The sequence below is a fragment of the Erpetoichthys calabaricus genome, chromosome 4 (genome assembly GCF_900747795.2).
Source record: "Erpetoichthys calabaricus chromosome 4, fErpCal1.3, whole genome shotgun sequence".
In the NCBI taxonomy this organism is placed as follows: Eukaryota; Metazoa; Chordata; class Cladistia; order Polypteriformes; family Polypteridae; genus Erpetoichthys; species Erpetoichthys calabaricus.
Window position 1 is genome coordinate 223,788,860 of NC_041397.2, and position 13,528 is coordinate 223,802,387.

Consider the following 13,528-nt stretch of genomic DNA (forward strand, 5'->3'; position numbering starts at 1 on the left):
CAACTTCCAGGTCTGTTACTCCTTTAATGTGATTATTTCCTCAGAGTTAGAATGTTTATACTTAAAAATCTACTAGTTGCCTTTAATAGTACAATTTGGCGTCATGTAGTAATGTTTAGGTGCACATAGCATTTACTGAACTCTGGATTTGCTTCATGTCTACTGTATCACTTCAAATTCTTTTAAGAGGCTGCAGTGACACTTCCAACTAACCTTCTCTTCAAAGGATCTCAGCAGCTGAGTAACACTTTATAAGTGTTGTTTGTGTACCTTTCATTACTCATTCATGCCATTTAGAACTACTTAAGTATGTAGTGCAAGGAAAAATATACTATACTAACTACTTAACTCTTTCTTGTGGTGTTATAAAGGCAGACAAATTACTTGATATGTAAAAGATCTCTAAACAGCAGTTTTGCAACAGTAGAAAATATATGCAGTATACAGGAAGGGACCATTCAGATAGATAGATAGATACTTTATTAATCCTAAGGGGAAATTCATATATTCCAGCAGCAGCAGCAGCATACTGATACAAAAAACAATATTAAATTAAAGATTGATAATAATGCAGGTAAAAACAGACAATAACTTTGTAAAGTTATTGTCTATCTGAATTATTTGGTAGCTAATTGATCCAGTGTTTTTTTGACATAAATTCTTAATAAGATCTCGCACATATACGTAATAGGTACTGAGTAAAACCATCTTTGAAAATTATTTGTTCAAAACATTCATTTATTTTTGATCTGCTTGTCCAGAGCAGGATAGGCCAGAATTCACTCTACCTAGTAATAGTCTTCCGTACTTTAGGAAGAAAGCCAGATGCTACAAGGGCACTTAAGAAATATAATGCCTTATTTATTGAGAGTCACTGTCCAGTGTGCCATAAAAAGTTACTGAGAGTGCATACTCACTAGATGCCCAAACCATATCAGCTGACTCTTGTTTGAGATCAGTAGAAACACAACTCTGAGATTTTCTTAAATTATTGAATTTCTAACCCAGTCAGAGATTTAGACTCTGAAACTCAGAGGGCATCACACTTTAAATAGCTGTACCTGTAATATACCCAGAGTTAATTACCATAGTTGAGTACTGAAACAAAAAATTGACTTTTGAGAAAATATCTAACTTTATCATCTCCGAAAGCAACATTTATAGGTATGATTACTGCTTCATTACACATATATTTGTTAGTTTGAATCTATTTTCATTTATAAGGAAAATAAAAAAATATATATTTAAGTAAGCTTGAGATAACTGCCCCCATAACTTCAATGAGAGAACTTTTAATTGATTCTGCCCAATGCCAGAAATGTTGAACAGTAATCATGAAATAAAGTCCTGTTTTAAATGCTTTTTGGGGCTTTCATGGTCATATTTGACTTTTAAGGCTTCTTGGCTATAATATATCTATACATATTAATAAAAGGCAAAGCCCTCACAGACTGACTGACTGACTCATCACTAATTCTCGAACTTCCCGTGTAGGTGGAAGGCTGAAATTTGGCAGGCTCATTCCTTACAGCTTACTTTAAAAAGTTAGGCAGGTTTCATTTCGAAATTCTACGCGTAATGGTCATAACTGGAACATGTTTTTTGTCCATATACTCTAATGGAGGAGGCGGAGTCACATATCGCGTCATCACGCCTCCTACGTAATCACGTGAACTAAAAACAAGGAAGAGATTTACAGCACGAGTCAAACGCGGGAACGAAGGTAAATGACGTTAATTTTTGAGTGTCTTTTAATACTGTGTAAGCATACATATTAACACATGTGCAATTAAACGTGTGCATTTACGGGGTGATTTCTTAGGCTTAAAAGCTCGCCTTTTACTAAAAAGGTAAATGCAAAACTATTTTCAATCATTCTATGATCTGCTTCTCACAACTGAAGGCACCGTGGCTGATGTTACGTCACCTGCTGGCCAACTATAAGCGTTACCTGGTAGGTAACCAGCCACTCACTTCACTCCCTTACAGGAATCGAACCTCTGAGATTTTCTTTTGTTCTTAATTAAAATTTAAAAGCAATACTTCACCGCTGCTAAGCCCCTCTAGCGCTGACGTCCGAGGTTCGATTACCGTAAGCAAGTGCAGTGAGTGTGTACGCCTGATGAGCCAAGAATAAGGGGGAAAGACGTGTCGTGTACTCTTTGCATTATTTGACAGTAAACTATTTTCAACCATTCTGTGATCTGCTTCTCACAACTGAAGGCACCATGGCTGATGTTACCTCACTTGCTGGACAACCATAAGCGTGACCTGGTAGGTAACCAGCCACTCACTTCACTCCCTTACAGGAATCGAACCTCGGACGTCAGCGCTACAGGCAAAGCCCCTAAAATTGCGCCACGGCGTGTGGTTCGTTTATTTGACAACATGTAGATCGGGGTAATTACATTCCGCGCCACAGCGTGTGGTTCGTTTATTTGACAGCATGTAGATCGGGGTAATTACATTCACGGCATTTGTAGTCTGATTCACAATCTGATTGTATGGGTGGTTACCTACCAGGTAACGCTTATAGTTGGCCACCAAGTCAGGTCGAAGTGATCACTCGAGTGAAGGCAGCTTCACAAAAAAACAGATCCTTAACAAACTGTTATTAGTATATTTTCCCTCAATTTAAAAAGGTTTTGTTTTCTTCTTAATAAAAATTTAAAAGCGGTACTTCGCCGGTGCGAAGTGCGTGGATTTGACCGACTGACACATACAGACATATTCATGAGTGCAGGTACTTGGGAAAGAAAGCACCGTGTAAACCTAAAGTTTAAATTAAGTTCATAAACCTACAAAAGGTTGCCATTCATTTGAGGCAAGATTGCTTTTCTTCTGTACAACTATACGTTGCATTCTCAAGAGTGTGCTTGCACGGCTTCGGATATAGATATAGATAGATATAGATAGATATATATATATATATATATATATATATATATATGTATGTCTATATATAAATATGTAAGCTTATAAGTACTGCCCTACTTCTCTTTAAGAAACGAAGATGTAATGATACTTGATTTAAACGATTCCATGTCTTCCTGGGTTTGCTTAGCTTATTGTCAATATCTTTACACCTTTTTTTAAGACTTATTGACTGAAACGGGCTTTCACGAAAAAAGTTAGGGCTTTGCTACAGGATACACCCTCCACAAGTTAAGCAACTAAAAATAAAATATATATTTCTGTTTTATTTAAACCTTTTAAGTTCGTATGCATAGCCCCATTTGGCTGTTTAGAAAAAAGAAAAAAAATGAAAACAGGCAAATAGGGCTATGCATACAGATGTCCATCCATCCATTATCCAACCCGCTATATCCTAAATACAGGAGCCAATAAGTAGATATGTATATATACAGTATATATATATGTCGTGTACTCTTTGCATTTATTTGACAGTAAACTATTTCAACCATATATATATATATATATATATATATATATATATATATATATATGTGAATGTATGTATATATGTATGTCTATATTTATATCTATATATATATGTAGATATGTAAATTTGTATATGTATATATATATGTATATGTGGATGTGTATATGTATATATATGTATATGTAGATATGTATATATATGTATATATGTTTATGTATATATATAGTTACATAACCTCTTTAACACACTACTTCTCCGCTGCGAAGCGCGGGTATTTTGCTATATGTAGATAGCTGTATATGTAGATATGTATATATATGTATATATGTATATGTATATATATATGTTTACATAACCTCTAACACACTACTTCTCTGCTGCAAAGCGCGGGTATTTTGCTATATATATATATATACTAGCAAAATACCCGCGCTTCGCAGCGGAGAAGTAGTGTGTTAAAGAGGTTATGAAAAAAAAAAAGGAAACATTTTAAAAATAATGTAACATGATTGTCAATGTAATTGTGTTGTCATTGTTATGAGTGTTGCTGTCTTTTATATATATAATATACACACACACACATATAAACATATATATACATATACATATATATATACATATCTACATATACACATATCTACATATACATACGTATATACACATATACACATCCACATAAACATATATATACATATACAAATTTACATATCTACATATATATATATATAGACATACATATATACATACATACATTCACATATATATATATATATATATATATATATATATATATATATATACTGTGTGTATATATATGTGTATATATATATATATATATATATATATATATATATACTGTATATAAACATATGTACTTATTGGCTCCTGTATTTAGGATATAGCAGGTTGGATAATGGACGGATGGACATCTGTATGCATAGCCGTATTTGCCCGTTTTCATTTTTTTTCTTTGTTCAGTAATATTTCAGTAAACCCGGAGCTTGTCAGTTCAAATCCTGGTACTGACACCACTGTGTGACCCTGAGGAAGTCACTTCACCTGCCTGTGCTGCAAAAAACAAAAGTAATGTAACAAATTGTACCTCAGATGTTGTAAGTTGGTGGAATAAAGGCATAAGTAAAATAGATAAATATGTATTATACACATAGGAACTATTCATTTATTTTCAGTTAAGTCATCTGCAGCAAACTTTTATAAGTGAGGGTTTCTGATTTTTAGATAGTGCAAACTGTTTCTTCTTCATTGACGTTTTCTCTTGGAGAGCTTTTTTCATTTTATTGAAAATGAAAGCAGCAGCTGCCAAAATATGTAGCTTTCTTATTAATTTTTCAACATTGTGTAAAATAAATGTATAAAGTAACATAAAAGGTTTAAATACTGGTTATCCTTTTACACTAAAATATTACTAAAGAGGTACAAAAAAAGTAAAATGGATATGTTCTTTTTCTTTAAGGAGATTAAATTTTACTGAAGAAAGAAAAAAAAAAATTAAACAGCCAAATGGGGCTATGCATACGAACTTAAAAGGTTTAAATAAAACAGAAATATATATTTTATTTTTACTTGCTTAACTTGTGAAGGGTGTATCCTGTAGCAAAGCCCTAACTTTTTTCGTGAAAGCCCGTTTCAGTAAATAAGTCTTAAAAACAGGTGTAAAGATATTGACAATAAGCTACGCAAACCCAGGAAGACATGGAATCGTTTAAATCAAGTATCATTACATCTTCCTTTCTTAAAGAGAAGTAAGGCAGTACTTATAAGCTTACATATTTATATATAGACATACATATATATATATATATATACATATATATCTGAAGCCGTGCAAGCACACTCTTGAGAATGCAACGTATAGTTGTACAGAAGAAAAGCAATCTTGCCTCAAATGAATGGCAACCTTTTGTAGGTCTATGAACTTAATTTAAACTTTAGGTTTACACGGTGCTTTCTTTCCGAAGTACCTGCACTCATGAATATGTCTGTATGTGTCAGTCGGTCAAATCCACGCGCTTCGCACCGGCGAAGTACCGCTTTTAAATTTTTATTAAGAAGAAAATAAAACGTTTTAAATTGAGGGAAAATATACTAATAACAGTTTGTTAAGGATCTGTTTTTTTTGTGAAGCTGCGTTTACTCGAGTGATCACTTCGACCTGACTTGGTGGCCAAGTATAAGCGTTACCTCGTAGGTAACCACCCATACAATCAGATTGTGAATCAGACTACAAATGCCGTGAATGTAATTACACACTCACTGCACTTGCTTACGGTAATCGAACCTCGGACGTCAGCGCTAGAGGGGCTTAGCAGCGGTGAAGTATTGCTTTTAAATTTAATTAAGAACAAAAGAAAATCTCAGAGCTTCGATTCCCGAAAGGGAGTGAAGTGAGTGTCCGGTTAACCACCAGGTAAAGCTTATGGTTGGACAGCAAGTGACGTAACATCAGCCACGGTGCCTTCAGTTGTGAGAAGCAGATCATAGAATGATTGAAAATAGTTTTGCATTTACCTTTTTAGTAAAAGGCGAGCTTTTAAGCCTGAGAAATCACCCCGTAAATGCACACGTTTAATTGCACATGTGTTAATATGTATGCTTACACAGTATTAAAAGACACTCAAAAATTAACGTCATTTACCTTAGTTCCCGCGTTTGACTCGTGCTGTAAATCTCTTCCTTGTTTTTAGTTCACATGATCACGTAGGAGGCGTGATGACGCGATACGTGACTCCGCCTCCTCTATTAGAGTATATGGACAAAAAATATGTTCCAGTTATGACCATTACGCGTAGAATTTCGAAATGAAACCTGCCTAACTTTTGTAAGTAAGCTGTAAGGAATGAGCCTGCCAAATTTCAGCCTTCCACCTACACGGGAAGTTCGAGAATTAGTGATGAGTCAGTCAGTCAGTCAGTCAGTCAGTCAGTGAGGGCTTTGCCTTTTATTAATATGTATAGATATATATATATATATATATATATATATATATATGACAGCAACACTCATAACAATGACAACACAATTACATTGACAATCATGTTACGTTATTTTTAAAATGTTTCCTTTTTTTTTTCATAACCTCTTTAACACACTACTTCTCCGCTGCGAAGCGCGGGTATTTTGCTAGTAAATAATAAAAGTAGAAGAAATACTGGAGTTAATTTGAGCATATATAAAATATATATATATATTATGAATAAATGTTATGTTTAATGATCCCATAATATTCATCTTAAAAATAAACTTTGTATTACAAATGAGCTGTAACAGATTCAGATATACAACTAACAAACTAAAACAACATAGAAACAAAGTGGAGCACAAACTGTCAGGAATGAAAATATTTGTTGTAAAAAGATGTGTGTGATGCATGTATGTGAAGGGAGCGAGTGATTTATTTTTTGCTAAGTGAAATAATAAGGTTCTGCATCCATGATGAGATGTATGGTGTTTGCAGATGATATAGAGTCTGAACAGTTTGAAACACTCTGCCTTCAAATACACAGTCTGTTTAAGCTGCTTATATCCACCACAATGAATTAGTCCATCAGACCAGATGCTGTTTTCGTCAGGACCCTCAGACATGATGCTCAACAGCTCAATGGGGTCCTACTGTAAATGTTCACTCTTCACTGGACTAGAGCCAAATCTCTCTCAGATGCAACATCACAACCATTATCTCTACCCCTAGAATAAATAAACTCACTTTCTCAGTCAACAGAATAGTGACCTATTACATTTGCATGTACTGTAGTAAAGTAATTTTTCTGTTTTTTTGGCAACCAGTGTGAGAGTGATGTACAGTAGATAATTCAAAATGTTTCCTACTTGACACCATAATTAGACACTTGGAGAGTACTGGAGTTTTAGCGTGATTCCTATTTGTGGACTTCCAACAAACAAATTGGGTACAGTATTCAATTTAGCCTTTATTACATGCTAATTGTATTTATTTGTTTAGTTAATTAGTTAGTTTTGTTTAGACTGTCACAACACACAGAGGTTATTCCATTTATGACATGTTATAAACTTGTACAGGCTCCCTCCATTCTATTTATTCTCTAATTAAATGAGATCTCATATGACAGGGATGATATCATTACTCTAATTAATTTTAGAATATATCCAGAGCGTGGATCATATAGTCATTAATGGTGAGATGAAAGACTCTATGGATCAGTACATATATCTTCAAACCAATCTTGACTGTATCTGAAGCTTGAGGCAAAACATAGATGATATTATTAAATAAGTGCATCGGCACCAATACTTCCATAGAAATCTAAATTCAATTAATGTGTGCATATCGAAAATGCAGTCTGTTTGTATTTTCTTTATTCAGAGGGTTTTCTGTTACCATTAAAAAGCAGAAATTACCTTCAAACCAAAATCTCCTCTAAAGGCCTTGGCACACTACATGATTTTCCCAGCAATTTTCAGTCTCAGACTTCATTTACATAATTTTAGCAAGTTGGGGGAGTTCCGGCACTGTCCCATGACCATCTGTTGTATAGTTTTGGTCATCCTCAACAACTCAGTCAGACTGGTTTGTGACTCACCCCAACAAAATATTTTAGAAATAAGAACCCATGCCAAAAAGTCACCATGTAGAAATGTAGTCTACCATCACCTACAATTCCTAGTCCTGCAATCGGACAACCTCAGGCAACAACATCAGCAACTCCTGTTGTCAAATTTGACATCCCCTCTGACTATAAGCTATGTAATGTGGTGCTGGTTTAAGGTGGTGTTGTTTTTTTTTGAAAGAAGAAAGGTTTTCTGCATCATATGGAAATGTACGCATATGTTAATCTACAGTAGTGTTTGCCAAGCGAATATGCTGTGTTCACTGGTGACTTGCTTGCAGGACATTTTCCTGGAAATTCAACATGTGGCTGGCTTAGACAAATATTTCTTCCCTGCTCGCCATGATGCTTTACAAGACCATGGTGACATCAAAAAGCTATAGCAACCATGCAGGAAACTTTCACATATGTGTACTGTAAGCATACTCCATCTCACATTTTTCTTTGATGCCTGGTCTGCTTTGTGCATATGTGATGTTAACATCCACATATTACTTCAGCCGGATTTGCACCCCAAAAAAAAGCTGAGTCTGTATTGAGGGATACATTAGCTGACCATAATGAGAATGTTGTGGGTACTGCCACTGAATATATAATACTGATCCCATTGTGCTGCATAGCTAATTTTATATGCCGGCTAAATGGCCAGTGTTTGAGTAAAAGCAAACTTCTGAGGAGTAAAGTAAGATTTATTACTATTTACAAGATGTTTTGTCTTATTGATGGAAGAAGAAAGTGTGATGTGAAGTAACTGCATGGATAGATTGAAAGCAAAAAAGATGTGCCATAACCCCATGTGGCTAATTTTATATGCTGAATGAATGCATAAGCAGTTAGCCATGTGATCCGTGACAAGTCAGAATAAACCTTAGAGAAGCGCATTCCCCCTCTAGTGTCAGAAAACGCATGAAACCCTGTCAAATAAAAATAACGCAAGATTTATCACTATTTACAAGGCGCTTTTCTCTTCTTGATGGAGGAAAAAGTGTGAAGCATCTGTACGTATAGATCATTAAAAAAAAAAAAAAAGAACCAGGTGCTTGGAATCTGTGTAGCTAACTACGCAACCTCAAAAAAAAATGCTGCTTGGTCCGGCCAATTCGTGCCTTAAGAATTGGAGCTCTGTGAGCACAATGGTATATGTTTGGTACCTTTTTCAGGTACATCTTTTGTTGCTTGAGGCATAGAGACAGAGTGGTTAGCAATGCTACCTCACAGCTCTGGTCTTATTTTTGGCCACAATAATCGATCCAGCATAGTCTGGGGACACTTCCCTATATCTAAGGAACACTTAACAAACTAATGCACTGGTTCAGTTCTCCTTCCTGATTAACTTCAAATCATATTGTGGCATTCTGAGAAGTTCCTAAACATTTATTTGATTTTTGCCAAACTCATGGCCACGCAAACTCTGTGGGATTTGCTCTTCACTAAACTCTAGTTTAATCTATTCTAACTCTGATGCTGCCTGCACCCCCAAAAGCCTTCAAATAATAAACACCAGTCCCTTTTTGCCTTAAGGTATTTGCATAGATGATAAAGTTGGCTAGAGCTGGCCATTTTTAGATGGCTGTGAAAGTTAAATAAAGTACAGTATGTATATATACAGCAATATTTTACTTGTTGGAATCTCATGTATTTTTGGTTGGTAGACTTTCATTTATTTATTTTTTTAATTTCTTGCCATTTATTCTTTACTCTTATATACAGGCATTGGATGGAAATATCTATGATCATGTTAAGGAATATTTAATAGCATTCAGTGGGAATGAGCTTGAGTTATGCCAAGCTGTACAGCACACATTCCAGTTCCTTTTGGAAACTTCTAGCAGGGTAAGTCACAGTCTTTCTTTGTGCCTAACGATTTAGGGTCACATGTTGTATATAGCAATGCTGGCCTTCTGAGCTACAGTTGGAAAAATCTTTAATATGTAATGGATATTTAAACAATCTTCAAAAACCACATAAAGATGAGTAATTTATTTGCAATTGTTTTTAACCTTTAACCCAGAGAAATATACACACTATATTAGTACAGTGATCCCTCGCTATATCGCGCTTCGCCTTTCGCGGCTTCACTCTATCGCGGATTTTATATGTAAGCATATTTAAATATACTGTATATCGCAGATTTTTTGCTGGTTCGCGGATTTCTGCTGACAATGGGTCTTTTAATTTCTGGTACATGCTTCCTCAGTTGGTTTGCCCAGTTGATTTCATACAAGGGACGCTATTGGCAGATGGCTGAGAAGCTACCCAACTTACTTTTCTCTCTCTCTTGCGCTGACTTTCTCTGATCCTGACGTAGGGGGATTGAGCAGGGGGGCTGTTTGCACACCTAGACGATACGGACGCTCGTCTAAAAATGCTGAAAGATTATCTTCACGTTGCTACCTTCTGTGCAGCTGCTTCCTGAAGCGACATGCTGCACGGTGCTTCGCATACTTAAAAGCTCGAAGGGCACGTATTGATTTTTGATTGAAAAACAAACTGTCTCTCTCTATCTCTCTCTCTCTCTTTCTCTGCTCCTGACGGAGGGGGTGTGAGCTGCAGCCTTCAACAGCTTTGTACCGGCGGTGCTTCGCATACTTAAAAGCCAAACAGCCATATTGATTTGTTTGCTTTTCTCTATCTCTCTGACAGTCTGTGCTCCTGACGCGCACTCCTTTGAAGAGGAAGATATGTTTGCATTCTTTTAATTGTGAGACAGAACTGTCATCTCTGTCTTGTCATGGAGCACAGTTTAAACTTTTGAAAAAGAGACAAATGTTTGTTTGCAGTGTTTGAATAACGTTCGTGTCTCTCTACAACCTCCTGTGTTTCTGCGCAAATCTGTGACCCAAGCATGACAATATAAAAATAACCATATAAACATATGGTTTCTACTTCGCGGATTTTCTTATTTCGCGGGTGGCTCTGGAACGCAACCCCCGCGATTGAGGAGGGATTACTGTAATTACTACATGTGCAGAGTCTTAACAGACTTCACAGTTGAGAGAAAGTGATCATTTAATCAATTGGCCTTATTAAATGGTTTTGCTGAAAAAGTGTTACAAGTAAGGTACAGTAAATGTAATATTGTTTTTTGTTCTGTATGATTATTATAACTTTAAAGTGAATGATCACCAAAATCACTCATAAATTATCAGAGAGAGGACAGGAATTATATACACTACTAGACAATAGTTTTTTAAAAAAAAAAACTTCTGTTTTTACATTTTTTAATCAATTCAAACACAAGGAATGACCTAAAATGTTAACACAGTATGCAGTAAACTGTCAGAGGTTTAAATTTAAAGGGTAAATTAGAAAAAAATGAAAAAAGGAAATATCAGAATATTACAAATATGCCGCCTTCAGTGAACAACTAATAAGTTCAACCTACAGATGTTCTGCAGCAATTAGAGTAAATTAACCTTTGCAAGTTGAAGCAAACAATTTGCACTGGTGTCCCAACTTCTGTTGATTACTTATAAAAAAAAAAAACTTAGAATGTTGTAAGTTCCAGTGATAATGAAAAGAAAACTGCAATTAACAAATTATATGAGACACAGCGTTATTACCCTTAGAAGTGTAAGCCTATCATTTAGAGAAATTACAAAAAAAATATAACTGCCAGTGAATATAGTGTTCTACACAAGAAACTCTGACAGGAAGAGATCTGGCAAAGTCACAACACAATTAGAAGACAAGTTTTTGAGGGTTACCAGCTTTACAAGATAGGTTCCTCGCAGCTTAACAGTGGGTGAAAAAAGCAAGTCTCAGTTTCTACTGTGAAGAGGAGACTTTGTGCTGCAGGTTTGACAGGGCCAGTGGCAGTAAGAAAAACATTGTTTAAAGGACTAAATAGGGCCTTGAAGTACTATCTATGGTCTACTCCAGACTGGAAGAAAGTCTTATGGACTGATGAATCAAAATGTGAAATGTTTGTTCTCCGGGTTTGGTGAAAGGATGGTTCCTTGGTGTGACTCCAACTGCCAAACACAAAGAAGGAAGTGTGATGGTCTGGGATTCTTTTGCTAGAGGCAGAATTGGTGACTGGCATTCTGAATTAAGAGTTACCACAGTTTGGCTGTTATATCAGCAAAAGGTGGCTACTTTGATTAATCAAAAAGTTAAATAAAATTTTGTACACTTAATGATTCCTTGACTAATTTTTTATTTGTTATTGTTTATTTGTTCTATGCATTGATTTAATTAACCATTTAGACAATAAACTGAGTGCATTTTCATAAGAATTGAAAAAAACTGAGGTGTTTTAAGACTTTTGACCGATAGTGTAGGTTGAAACAAATGACAATAAATTTTGATTATAGAATCAATTTCTTACCGACAGCAGTTTTTTTTACCAACAAGATAAACCTTGATGGCAAAGTTGTAATGTAAGTCAGAAACATCAGTATAGAAATTAAAGCAGACACATTAACCACCCAGAAAAAGTGCTTTTATCAACAAAAAAATAAAAGTCAATTTCAGGCATATTTCATAGCTTTAACTGCTTCTGATTTGTTGCAAATGAGCCTGACTCTGTGCAGCCATTAATTTAATTATATTTATTTATTATGCTTACTATTAGGATTCCAGATGCTCAAATAAAAGCTTTTTCTGATTTTGCTTGTTACCTGTTGTAGACATTTACTAAATTCTAATTCAAAACAGGGGAAAAAAAATTAGGGACACAGTGAAGAAAACAATGTCTATTTCGTGAATAAAGAGGAAAATCCAACTTTAATCTCAAGTTTATTTTGTCATTAAAGTAGAACGTTGTAAATGTCATCATAAAACTGACCCACTTGTTAATCACTACAAGCTACTGGGGCTTACTCCTGCACTGACAACAGTGGCAGGTGGTGATTGCCACACAGAACACATTCAATTTATAATATTCCAGTTCTCTGCACACTTAGAATCCTTAGATTTATACTTGATATCACCTTCATGATGAAATGTGTTAAAACATGTATTTTACATTTTACAGATAAATCGTTAACTTAATGTAAATAATGAATACTGTTATTAATTACACATATGGGGGCAGCACGGTGGCAGAGCGGTAGTGCTGCTGCCTTACAGTAGGGAGTCACGTCCCTGGTGTTCCCTGGCTGGAGTTTGGCTGTTTTCCTGGTGGGTTTCCACAATGTGCTGTGGTTTCCATCCAAGGACATACAGGTTTTGGGATTTGGTGATGCTAAAATGACACTAGTGTACAGTATGTGTGTCCTTGTATTCACCTTGCGATGACCTGATGCCTCGTTCAGGGATCGTTTCTGTCTTGCACCCAAAGCTAGCTGGAATGGGCTCGTCCCTGGATTGATGGATGTAATCATTAAACATCCATTCTTTTCAGTGATATTGTGGCAAGGTATCCTGGAAATTTAATGGATATTTCTGACAAGTCACAACAAGGCAAAGCCAAACATTGTTTTCTCACCATGATGATATCTTGCACTGGTGCCTGGTGGAATCCTCCAGATTTACATAAAGTACACCCGCAAGAATAAACAGTACACTGCTTGCATAG

General features: G+C 35.5%; 1 protein-coding gene across 2 annotated transcripts in view; it reads left to right on the top strand.

The window, feature by feature from the left end:
- The window catches only part of LOC114650607 (F-BAR and double SH3 domains protein 2-like), a 280,162-nt gene that overhangs the window by 211,657 nt on the left and 54,977 nt on the right, over positions 1–13,528 (top strand). For both annotated transcript variants that reach the window (XM_028800358.2, XM_028800359.2), the window contains exon 9: positions 9,718–9,840. In XM_028800358.2, the coding sequence (XP_028656191.1) occupies positions 9,718–9,840 (123 nt within the window). The remainder of the gene's footprint in view (positions 1–9,717; positions 9,841–13,528) is intronic.